The sequence below is a fragment of the Odocoileus virginianus genome, chromosome 9, assembly GCF_023699985.2.
Source record: "Odocoileus virginianus isolate 20LAN1187 ecotype Illinois chromosome 9, Ovbor_1.2, whole genome shotgun sequence".
NCBI lineage: Eukaryota > Metazoa > Chordata > Mammalia > Artiodactyla > Cervidae > Odocoileus > Odocoileus virginianus.
The window spans coordinates 43,225,498-43,238,153 of record NC_069682.1 but is presented as its reverse complement, the minus strand read 5'-3'; the positions used below and the strand labels follow the sequence as shown (position 1 = coordinate 43,238,153).

General features: G+C 38.0%; 1 protein-coding gene across 8 annotated transcripts in view; it reads left to right on the top strand.

Annotated features, from left to right (window-relative positions):
* ZMYND11 (zinc finger MYND-type containing 11) overlaps positions 1 to 12,656 on the top strand; it is a 72,773-nt gene that overhangs the window by 14,834 nt on the left and 45,283 nt on the right. For 7 of the 8 annotated variants that reach the window (XM_020883632.2, XM_070472285.1, XM_070472284.1 and 4 more), the window contains exon 2: positions 1,266 to 1,400. In XM_020883632.2, coding sequence (XP_020739291.1) covers positions 1,285 to 1,400 — 116 coding nt within the window. In that variant the 5' untranslated portion in view covers positions 1,266 to 1,284. Of the gene's footprint in view, positions 1 to 1,265; positions 1,401 to 11,300; positions 11,415 to 12,656 lie in introns of those variants that run through there. The other variant, XM_020883635.2, reaches the window with a different exon arrangement.

Here is a 12,656-nt window from a genome sequence, read left to right as displayed (position 1 = left end):
TCCTAGATTCACCAGAAGTGAGTCTCTGGTTAAACTTTGGCAACTGTTTGCTTTATTTGGGTTTTTTGGAGAAAGAGGGAGAACTGACTTAGTCGTGAAAAGAAGTGTAGAGGTGGAGAAAAAAGAAATTTGTGGGGCTCTGTTGACTAGTCATGGAATACAGTGAAGTGCTAAGAAGGAGTGTTCGTTACAGATGAAAGAGCAGGCCAGGGAGATTTCAGCCATCCCCACCGCTTTGCGTGTTTATCTTATGCATTTGGGCCTCAGCATCGTATCTGTGTGCTTTAGGGCTCAGGTGTCTTGTTGCCTAACAGGTCTGTGCCCGTGTGCAGTGGAGAGTTCAGACGTGTGACCTCTTCATACAGTACCATCGCTCATCAGACATTTAGGCTGCAACTCTGTTTTTCCCCCTCGTCTTGCCAGGATGTAGCCGGTGGCCATTTGCCTCAGTCTGTTCAGAATATAGAAATCTGAATAAATTAACAATGTTGATTCCTTATAACTTACTGAATGGCCAGCACCTGAACCTTTCTAATAATGTGGGTCCTTTTGTGTCATCCACTGGTATACCAACTGCCAGCCTTTGACACCTCAGTCAGAAAAAACTGTTCTGTATTTTCTGTTTGTGCTCTTGTTTTTCTTTAAAGGAATGTTGTTTTCATCTATCAGTATGTCTGTATTGAATAAAGATATTCACTCTTTGCGACCCCATGGACTGTAGCCCACCAGGCTCCTCTGTCCATGGAATTTTCCAGGCAAGAATACTGGGCTGGATTGGCATTTCCTTCCTCAGGTTATCTTCCCAACCCATTGATCAAACCTGAGTTTCCTGCATTACAGGCGGAGACTTTACCGTCTGAGCCAGCAGGGAAGCCCCTTTCATGATGAAGTACCTAATAATTTGGACATTTAGTTTCCATTTTGCATTGATCTGTCAAATTACACACAGTGTAATATCAAAAAATGAAATTTTATGTAGTAATATTTTTTGCTTTATAATAAATTTTATATGTGTATTTCTTTGTCATATTGCTATAAGATGACTGCTCCTTCTTGGGCAGACCTTTTTGACTATTGGTCTTTTAGTGTCATTCTTTGTGAAGTAATGAAATGAAAATTTTTATGGAGTAATTGGTGATGTGGATGGTAGAAAATAAAAAGTTGGTGTACTATATAGTGAGGTGCTGAGTGTTAACTCACTTATATTGATGATAATTCATTTTGTAATCTGTGCTTTTCCCTTATGTTTCCATATATTGTTACAGCTAAAGGAGTAAACAGGTCATGGCACGCTTAACAAAAAGACGGCAGGCGGACACAAAAGCTATCCAGCACCTTTGGGCAGCCATTGAGATTATACGGAATCAGAAGCAAATTGCCAACATTGACCGTATTACAAAGTAAGTCATTTTATACAGACAGATCTCTCAAATTTTATGTGAAATTTTGGGAGAAAAGGTCCAAGAATCATTTGCTTATTTGTTGTTAATCAACATATCTTACAAAGTACTAGTCACTTTTTGCCTTGTAGGATTGTAAAGTTGTTAGGGAAATACTGAAACATGCACAAGCACCTTGTGTTTAGAGGTTATATAGAATATCAATGTGTACTATTTCCAATAGTACACTAATACATTTTTAGTTATCAAAATTTTTTTAGCTCTTGAAAGCCAATTTTTATTTAAGTCTTTTATCAAAAGGCATTTGGTTAATTACTTTCTTTCATGTAAGCTATCTAAAAGTCTGCTGGTCATTGTTTACTTTAATGTTTGAATAATATATGCTACCATATAATGTAGTGTAGGTACAGTAAATAACTTCTTATTAGTTTGTAGTACACTAACCAGAATTTTTAACAATTTCATTCTATATTTTTAAGTTACAGACAGTATATCTTCAGCTGAAAGAAGGAAGTTCTTCTTTATTTTATTTTCCATTGCTATTTATCTTGATAGTCCAAGATTCAGAATAGCAAAAAATCTGACTCCTGTATGAATGCTCTGTTTACATGTTATGTACTTATTATAAGGGAATCTTCAAATAGAAAATGATTTTGTTTTGCTTTGTATTTTTAAAGGAATACAACTAAATCTTTTTTAAATGTTTGAATTTTTTAGAATAATTTAGATAGAATTTCTTTATACTTAGTCTCTGACACATCCTTTAAATGCTAACTATAAAAATGGAAAACAGATGATTTACAAAAGGTCATTTAAATAAGTGGTTATTTTTGTCCTTGTTAATAAGCATCAAAGTTAAGTACTATATGTTTATATTTTTGTCACTTAGTCATATTCTAGTGAAGAGGTTTATAAAGGTTACTTAAGAGGGAAAGGCCAGGAGAAAGAAAGATGGTGTTGTATGTTGCTTTAACTCTGTATCCTGTTTTTTGGATATTTTAAAGTTGCCTATGTACAACTCGCTCCTATAGGTGACTCGAAGGGGAAGAAATAGGTAACAGCTATGTGGAAAATAAGGATAAAATAATAATATATAATAATTAAGTTACCTTTAATATTGGTGATATTGGAATAAAATATTTTTTAAAAACCTCTAAGTACAGAAATATAAAAGTATTTTCCTATGGTTGGGATTTAAAAAAAAAACAATATAGTTTGTTTATATCAAAATTTACAGATGAATGGTGGAAATAAGATACTGTTCTTTGGATTTAATTTTTTAAATTAATTTAATCTTGACTGAACTATTTCAACTTACAGGCTGTTACTTCTTATTAATCCATGGCATTTTCTCTAAAGCTCTAGGGACATTCTCTAGGAACCTGTGGGAATCTCCAGGTGAGGTGTTCAGAGTTTGTCTGACAAGGTTGCTGATACGTGTGTCAGAGTAGTCTTTGGATGACCAGGTTGTGTGTACTTGTGTATGCATGTTAAATGGTGAGACTCGCAGAGGCTATTGACAGCATTGCACACCTCATCTCGGTGTGCACAATGGACTGTCCATAAACATTCTCTCTTCTCCTTTCCTTATCAGTACAGCCTTAAGGGTGCCAAGGTTTATTTTTCTTCATGTCCAAAGGTTCGTCCATAGATCTTAAGATAGCTAAGAATAAATTCATTTATCTGTCAGTCAGTGCTGTATCAGTCTTATCTGAAGATGAAAAAAAATGGAAAATCAGAGGATGTGTGTTTGAGAGGTTTCTGGTGTTCCTTCAACCTTGTCTGAGAGTATGCTGTGTCTCTTTTTAGTAAGGGGTGCATTCATAGCATCTAGTACTTTCATAACACTAGTCACATGTAATTATTTCCCTGCCAGACTGTCAGCACCAGAAAGGAGCTGTCTAGATAATTGCCAGTGGTGTGGCTTCTTAGCAGTGTTAATTTCCTTGCTTGTAACCCTTGCCAAGGTAAGGTAGGAAGAGGCATTGGACCATGACAGGAAGTCAGATCTTTTGCTTTAAAGCCTAATAATCTTATTCTGTTTTCTAAGTAGGTAAGTACTTCTCAAACTTTAATGTTAAATCAAGGTACTCAGTTACAACTAAGTCTGAGCTTAGAAGTGTCTTTCCATCTTTATCAAATATCTTAAGCTGCTGAAGGCTTTAGTGGAGTTACTATGAGAAATGTATATGTAGCCATTAAGTTTCATCCTGTATTTGACTGGTGAGGGGCTCCCTAAGATAAAAGTTGCACAGTTTCAGTCACACATTAAAAGTTTTGGGCTTTGGGGTCATGACTGTTTATACTTTGAAGTCTGGCAATCCTAAACACCGTAGTTTATCTCTCACTGTATAATGTTTTAGTTCTGCTTGTTTTTATTTGAAATGTCTTTTTAAAGACATTTTAAATTTATGTTTCTCATTCATCTTTTTTAAAATAATAGCAATTTTATTTATTTTTTGGTTACATCACGTGGCATGTGGAGTGTGGGTTCTTAGTTCCCCAACCAAGGATGGAAACTGCCCCTGCTGCAGTGGAAGCCCAGAGTCTTACTGGGGCTGTCAGGGAAGTCCCTCTCATTCAAAAAAATTTTTTTTCTTTGCAATTTATTTATCTAAGGACTTGGTTCATTTACTCTGTGGTTTCTTATAGTCTGCCTTTGCGATTGCATCCCTGTGGTGTGCCTTATTCTGGTGCTCATTCCTGTGTATCTCATGGAGGCTACTAGAGATCTCTTCAAGAAAATTAGACATACCAAGGGAACATTTCATGCAAAGATGGGCACAATAAAGGACAGAAATGGTAAGAACCTAACAAAAGCAGAAGATACTGAAAAGAGGTGGCAAGAATACACAGAAGAACTATACTAAAAAGATTTTCATGACTCAGATAACCAAGATGTGGTGATCACTCATCTAGAGCCAGACATCCTGAAATGCAAAGTCAAGTGGGCCTTAGGAAGCATCACTACCAACAAAGGTAGTGGAGGTGATGAAATTCCAGTTGAGCTATTTCAAATCCTAAAAGATGATGCTGTGAAAGTGCTGGCAGTTAATATGCCAGCAAATTTGGAAAACTCGGCAGTGGCCACAGGACTGGAAAAGGTCAGTTTTCATTCCAGTCCCAAAGAAAGGCGATGCCAAAGAATATTCAAACTACCGCATAATTGTACTCATCTCACATGCTAACAAAGTAATGCTCAAAATTCTCTGAGACAGTACATGAACTGTGAAATTCCAGATGTAGAGGCTGGATTTATAAAAGCCAGAGGAACCAGAGATCAAATTGCCAGCATCCGTTGGATCATTGAAAAAGCAAGAGAGTTCCAGAAAAACATCTACTTCTGCTTTATTGACCACACCAAAGCATTTGACTGTGTGGATCGCAACAAACTGGAAAATTCTTCAAGAGATGGGAATACCAGACCACCTGACCTGCCTCCTGAGAAATCTGTATGCAGGTCGAGAGACAACAGTTAGAACCTGATATGGAACAATGGACTAGTTCCAAATCGGGAAAGGAGTATGTCAAGGCTGTATATTGTCACCCTGCTTATTTAACTTATATGCAGAGTACATCATGTGAAATGCTGGGCTGGGTGATGCACAGGCTGGGATCAAGAGTGCCGGAAGAAATATCAATAACCTCAGGTAGGGTGGCAGAAGACCACCACCCTTATGGCAGAAAGTGAAGAAGAACTAAAGAGCCTCTTGATGCAAGTGAAAGAGGAGAGTGAAAAAGCTGGCTTAAAACTCAACATTCAGAAAACTAAGATCATGGCATCTGGTCCCATCACTTCATGGCAAATAAATGGGGAAACAATGGAAACAGTGACAGACTTTATTTTGGGGGCTCCAAAATCACTGCAGATGGTGACTGCAGCCATGAAATGAAAAGACACTTGCTCCTTGGAAGAAAAGCTATGACCAACCTAGACAGCATATTAAAAATCAGAGACATCACTTTGCCAACAAAGGTCCATCTAGTCAGAGCTGTGGTTTTCCTGGTAGTCATGTATGGATGTGAGAGTTGGACTATAAAGAAAGCTGAGCAGCAAAGAATTGATGCTTTTGAGCTGTGGTGTTGGAGAAGACCCGAGAGTCCCTTGGACTGCAAGGAGATCCAACCAGTCAATCCTAAAGGAAATCAACCCTGAATATTCACTGGAAGGACTGATCTGAAGCTGAAGCTTCAATCCTTTGGCCACCTGATGCGAAGAACTGATTCATTGGAAAAGACTCTGATGCTGGGAAAGATTGAAAGCAGGAGGAGAAGGAGACGACAGGGGATGAGATGGTTGGATGGCATCACTGACTGGATGGACATGAGTTTGAGCAAGCTCCGGGAGTTGGTGATGGACAGGGAAGCCTGGCACACTGCAGTCCATGGGGTTGCAAAGAGTTGGACACGACCAAGTGACTGAACTGAGCTGAGTAGTGAATGCTACCAGTGTGAGACTTCTTCATAGGTGGTAATGTATTTCATCTGGCAAGGTTAGTACTAAGCCTGTTGTACAGTGGCTAGATCCAGTAATTCATTAAGGATTGCGAAATAGTGATAATCTACCAGATAGTTTATCTTTTCTTTTTCAACTGAAACACTTCCATAAGAACATAAACTTCCTATCACGTAGGGTGTGGTTACCATGTGGTATAGCTCACATCGAAAAGGTAGAACAACTGATTCTTTTAACTAGAGGTTTTCAAAATAGCATCCTCCAGTGGCGACCAAGTAGTTCTTTCTGGTGTATTTCAGTCCGTTTCTGTTATAATCCCTACTGATGCTTAACTTCCCTTCTTTGACCAGTTGGAGCCTCTTCATATTGTCTCGTGAAGTTCCTCTCTGCTTTCTGATGTGACAGGATTTTTTCGGGCTCATCTAGGATACACCTTGCCCCAAGCCTGGAACCACTGATTTCTCCAGGGGACGCTGGTTTCTTGCAGTTAGAAATTGTGTCTCAAGAGCATTTTCTGGCCCTCGGTGTGCTTGTTTCTACCAGGTTGGTCTCTCTATCTAAGCCTTTTAGTGGACCAGTTAGGAAATACATATAGTTGTAAAAGAATAAAACCCCATAATGAATTCATACTGATATTTTCCCCTTGAATTTATGGCGACTGGTTTTTACTGAGCTAGCTAAAATCTTTCCCTTCCTTCTTACACAATAAGAGTCATGATTCTTAAGGACACCATGGGTGGTGCATTTTAGATGTCATATAGTTAACTCAGTCGTTACATCCAGCTATGTCCCAGGCTGTCTGAGAATACCATCACCGGTGCTGGAACTGACAGCACATCTCATGAAAACCAGACAAACTGTTTTACCCTCTCTCAACAACTGTACTGATTCTACACTGTCATAGAATGTAGCAATTACATATCATACTTTGTACTTAGAGTTCGCATTTAGTCTTACTTCTCCAAGTGTTTGTTTCATGCTTACCACTGACACCTGAAGTTCATTCTCTATAGTAGAGTCTTTAAAGAAAAGTTTTCCACTTCCCCACTCTGCAGTTTTATTGAGATGCAATTGGCATTGATCCACGTTGTTACAAAATGATGGAATTGCCTTCTTTTTATGACTGAATAATATTCCATTTTACATGTATACCGTGTTTTATTGATCCATTTGTCTCTTGATGGACCCTTAGGTTGTTCTCATGTCTTGGTTGTTGTAAGTAATGCTGCTGAGAACACGAGGGTACAGAAGTCTTAAGATAGTGATTTCATTTTCTTCTGATAAGTACTCAGGAGTGAGACTGCTGGATCATATGGTAATTTCTGTTTTTAATTTTTTGAGAAAGTTTGTTACTGTTTCCATGGTGGCAGCACCATCTAGTAGATTCATAATCAAGAATTCCTGGGGTCAGAGTTTTGAGTTCTTGCATGTTAATAACAGTTGGTCTGCAGCCTTTTTACTTGAAAGTGAATCTGGCTGGATATAAAATCCTTCGCTTTTATCTTCTTTCTTTGACGTTCTTAAATATGGCTTAAGGCATCATTGTCAGCAAATCGGATGACAACTTGATTTTCTTTCTGCTGTGACTGTCCTTTTGCCTAGATTCATAAAGAATTTTTATCTTTGAAGTCTAGTAATTTGACTGTATTGGTATTGGTCATTCTGGGTTGTTTTGTTGGGTATACAGTGTCCCTTTAAAAATGTGTTTTGAATATTGCAAATTTTAATTTAAAAATTGTACAACTGACCCTGGAACTCCGTGGATTGAACTGTATAGGTTCACTTATCCCATGTGCCATGGGGCTGCATGCTTCAGGGTTGCCTGAATCCAGATGTGGATTCATAGAGGGCTGACTGTAAACAGGGATGCAGATCTTTGACTGCATTGGGCTGTGGTGGGTGGGCTCTGACCCCTATAGGTTCAAGGGTCAATTGTATATATATATCATTCATGGACTTTTATTATCTTGTTTACTTGTTGGTTTTGGGGGCTTTCTCTTATACTCTGTTGGTTTCTTTTCCTGTCTTCTATATTTGTAATTTTCAGTTTGGGCAGTTGTGAATAAAGCTGCTATATAGTTTTGGTTTTTTTCATATTTTCTTTCTTTATGACTTCTACTTACGTCACTTTTTTCCTACATACTGACTCTTGTGTGCCTTCTAGTTTGGACTTCTTCTGAAGTGAATTTTTTCATTTACTTCTCATGTTTACATCATTTCTGAGTTTTCTAATTCTGACATATCTTTCCTGTATCTGATATAATTTTCTTAATGTCTTTTCATGTGTTTAAATAGTAGTTATAGTCTCATCTGTGTTGTGGGCACGTGTCTTGGGCATGCTTCCACTTTAGGGATATTCTGCTCCTTCAGCCGTAGTCCTGTCATGTGAAATCACTTTTCCTGAACTTGTGTCAAGGGAAGGTGGTTGCAAACAGTTTTTGGAGGTATGGCTCTAAAGAATCTTCTGTCATTCTTATGAAGTGCTAAAAATAATGCCTCACATTTACCATGATCTGCTTCTGTGCCTTTTGCCAGAACCACAATTTCTTTTGTGCCCATTGTCCTTACATTGGAGGTCTTTATGACCAGACTTCAGTAGGGTTTGATACTTTTATTGCTAGCCGTTTCTCTGCACTGTGGAGTTCTGTATTAAAAGGGAGCTTTGGCTGATTAGTTGTGAGTGTTCACAGGTTTCTCTGCTCCAGCCCCATAAGAACTTTACCATGAGCTCATGAATTCCCATCAGTTACCTGCAAATGGAGGTGTGCAAACCCTGTCCAATGTGAACTGCTGTTCTCGATTCGGCCCACTTTGCTCTCCAGTGACTGCCTTTTAGCTGTTTTATCCTCCTGTTCTCAGTGTTGTGTCGTGTCCCTCTGCCTCCTCCTGCACCGGTGTCAGTACCAACTGCAGTTGCAGCTTTTGGAGGCTTGTCCTCAGCTACTGGACTTTGGGACTCATGAGAATTCTCGTCACTTGTTTATGTTTTCCAAGGGTTGGGTTGTCAACTTGTTTTTTTGCTAAGGCTTCTTGTGACTTTGTTGAGGAGGTTGGGAGACATTAAAATCATGTTACCTCTGCCGTCTTCCAAGCTCACAGCATCGAGTCATTTTTCTAAAAAGAAAAATAATTGCTAAAGGCACTGGGTATTTTCTGAAGTCCTAAAGCAGAGCTGAAAGCAATAAAATTTCCTTCTAGCAGAGGCAGATTCAAGGAGTATTTTTCATTTTTGTATATAACACCAGAAAGTACAGAATCTACAGCAGTATCATCTTCAAAGTATCATTAAAATATTACATTTGTGTTGAAATTTGAAAAGAAATTTTGTGAGTAGAAGTTTCAGATTCTCAAAGTTAATTGAACAAATAGGGACTAATAACAACTTCTATAATAAAGTAGGATTTTTTTTTGTAGCAAATGTTTCTTCTGTGTAATCTGATGATGTCCAACTTCAGGGTTTATGGCAGTAGCCTTTTGTTAGTTGTCAGTTCACCTCCCTTGGAAAGAGTCCTGAGTCTTTTTAATTCTACCTTTTACTTTCTTTTTTTCTAATTGCTAGTTTTCTGTTCGAAAAAGTAGAAAAGGTACTATAAATTACAGAGCCACTCTTGAGATTTATGGGCTTCCCTGATAGCTCAGTTGGTAAAGAATCTGCCTGCAATACAGGAGACCCTGGTCCGATTCCTGGGTTGGAAAGATTCATGGAGAAGGGCTAGGCTACCCACTCCACTATTGTTGGGCTTCCCTTGTGGCTCAGCTGATAAAGAATCTACCTGCAACACAGGAGACCTGGGTTCAATCCCTGGGCTGGGAAGATCCGCTGTAGAAGGGAAGGGCTACCCACTCCAGTATTCTGGCCTGGAGAATTCCATGCACTGTATAGTCCATGGGGTCGCAAAAAGTTAGGCACAACTGAGCAACTTGCACTTTCACTTTTCACTTTATTGAATATTTCAAGTATTTAAAAAATATCAGAGAAACTTCTTTGAAAATTTCTGTTATTTGAGGATGGAAGTTTTTGTGTTTTTTGTTTGTTTGTTTTAATTTAAAAAAAATTATTTGTTTTGGCTGCAGTGGATCTTCGCTCCTTCAAGGGCTTTTCAGTAGTTGTGGAGAGCAGAGGCTACTTTCTGTTTGTGGTACCTGGCCTTCTCACCACAGTATCTTCTCTTGTTGCAAAACATGGACTCTAGAGCTTACAGGCTTCAGTACCTGTGGTTCCTGGGCTCTGTAGTGCAGGCTCAGCAGTTGTGGCACACAGGCTTAGTTGCTCGATGGCATGTGGGATCTTCCTGGATGAGGAATTGAACCTCTGTCTCTTGCATTGGCAGGTAGATTCTTTACCACTGAACCACCAGGGAGTCCTGGGGATGGAAAGTATTTTTACAGAATGAGTCAAATCTGAAATCAAAATACATGTATAGGGTAAAGTTTGATTGTTGAAAATTAATAGTTAACCTGTGCCTCTGATTTAAAAGCTCATGTTTATAAATATGATTTAATAATGGTATAAACTTCCATACATGTTCTTGCTTGAAAAGTAAATAAGCACAAATAAATTTTGGCTTCTCCATAAAAATACTTTACGTTTTTAGGAGCTGAAAGGTGTTTTGTGATGTTTAATCATAAGATGAAAACAAATGAGTCGTTTTATCTTAAAAAAGAATTACATGAGTCAGTTTAGATGAACATAAGCATAGGCAAGAGTAGCTATAATGCTAAATTATAAGTAGTACATATGAATTTGTCCGTTCTATGAAATTTGGCTAGGTGTCATGAAATTAAAGCTGTGAAATATTTGATTAATAGCACTTACATAAAACAATTGTTTATAAAATATTTTTGTTTGTACTACATCATGATGTTTTTAGCCCTTGTTTAACAGTTTTTAAATCAATGAGCGAAGAGATAAAGAACATGAGATATCAAAACCAGTAACAGAAATGAAATTTAAGCTTTGAATCCCTAATATTCCCAATATGATTCATAATTCATTGCCTTGTTATTTTTTAAAATGTCTCCTATATTTTAATATCCAATAAAAATAAGTTACATGTCATTTTTTCCTCTTTAATCCAAATTATTCATACCTAATTTGGATAATTATAATACAATGTTAGACTTTCATCAGTATTCTAAGTAATAGTTATAAGGCAAAGACATATTTTTGAAAGAAGTATGGGTTTTATTATAGTCTCTGCCTGTATTATTGGCTAACATTGGTGTCATTGGGAGAGATCAAATTATTTTTTGTTGTCTTGGAAAAAGCAGTTGAAATCTTGTTTCCTTTCTGTCTTGAGCAACTTTGATTTTGTGTTTCTAGAGGTGACCACATTTGTGACTAGCATGCTTATCAGACTGATATTGAATTGGTGGACTTAGTCCCATTCAAGTTAATGTTTCAGATTAGGGCATCAATTAATTACATGTATTGCTTACTTTAGGGTCAAACCCCAATTAGAAAATGTGACCTCTGACCTCTTGTGACATATTTGGCATTGAAATTTGAGTTCTCCTGGAGTTCTTCTTGTCACTACAGACAGACATAAATCCAAACTGTAAGTCTTCATGTGTAGGTTGCCTTTGAACTTGCAACTAGGTACCCATTAATTATTTATTTATTTACCATAGTTCAGTTTTATGAAACCCATGATTTCTAGGAACTATTTTTCTTATCCCTGTCAATTTCTATTCCCTCAGTAGATTTATTGTAGGATAGGAAAGTGGCCATTGCCGAAGTGACAATAAAGTTAATTTTAAAAAACTTAACAGTTAATGTTATATTGTATGTGTACTCCCAAGAATTCTTCGTTCTTATAACTACATTCTCATTTCAATCTGGGTTGATTTACTCTTTCTTACATACCGTCCTATGGTAGCAGGCTGATAGGTACAGTTTACCACTGTTACCATTGTTATTTTATTTTATATAACAGCCTTACAGAAGAGTTACTGGTTCTGAAGAGCTATAACCACAGTCCCACAGTGAGTTTTGTCCAGCATGCCACATTCCTGGGGCACTCACCTTGGTTGGGATTGTTGTCCACTTGCTTTCATATGTTTCATGTTTCTCTGCAGTTCTGTGATGGAATCATACAGACAAGGCACAGAAAAGTACCATTAAAGAGTAAAAGAATGTGGGGAGGGAAGTGGGGGGTGCATTTGGGACGGGGGGGATACATGTAGGATACATGTCACGCTTGTAGGTGATTCTTGTCAATGTATGGCAAAACCACCTCAATATTATAAAGTAATTAGCCTTCAGTTAAAAATAATAAAAGAATAGTACCAAATAATGGAAGAGGTATCCTAGACAGAATGCACCTCTGCCCCTTGTGAGTGGAATGTTTAATTAATAGTATGACAGGCCTTTGCTGGGAGAGATTGAAGGCAAAAGGAGAATGGGACAGCAGAGGGTGAGATGGTTAGATAGTATCATCGACTCAATGGACATGAATTATGAGCAAACTCCAGGAAATAGTTAAGGGCAGGGGAGCCTGGCCTGCTGTAGTCCATGGGGTCGAAAGGGAGTTGGACATGACTTAGGAACTGAACAACAATGACAGGCCTTAATTGAAGGGGGAGGAGGTAGTGTTTGGTCACTGAGAGAGAATCAGGAAGACCTTAGGAGGATATGGAATTAATAGAGCCTTGCAAGTTGAGTGGGACTTGGTGAGGCAGAGAGGGGAGTTGAAACAGAGGGACTGTAGAGTCTTAGGAAATGAAAAGTCCAAAAGGCCCAAATCAAGAAGACCTCTAATGCCAGCATTGAGATCTTTATCCTGTGGCTAGAGGGGATG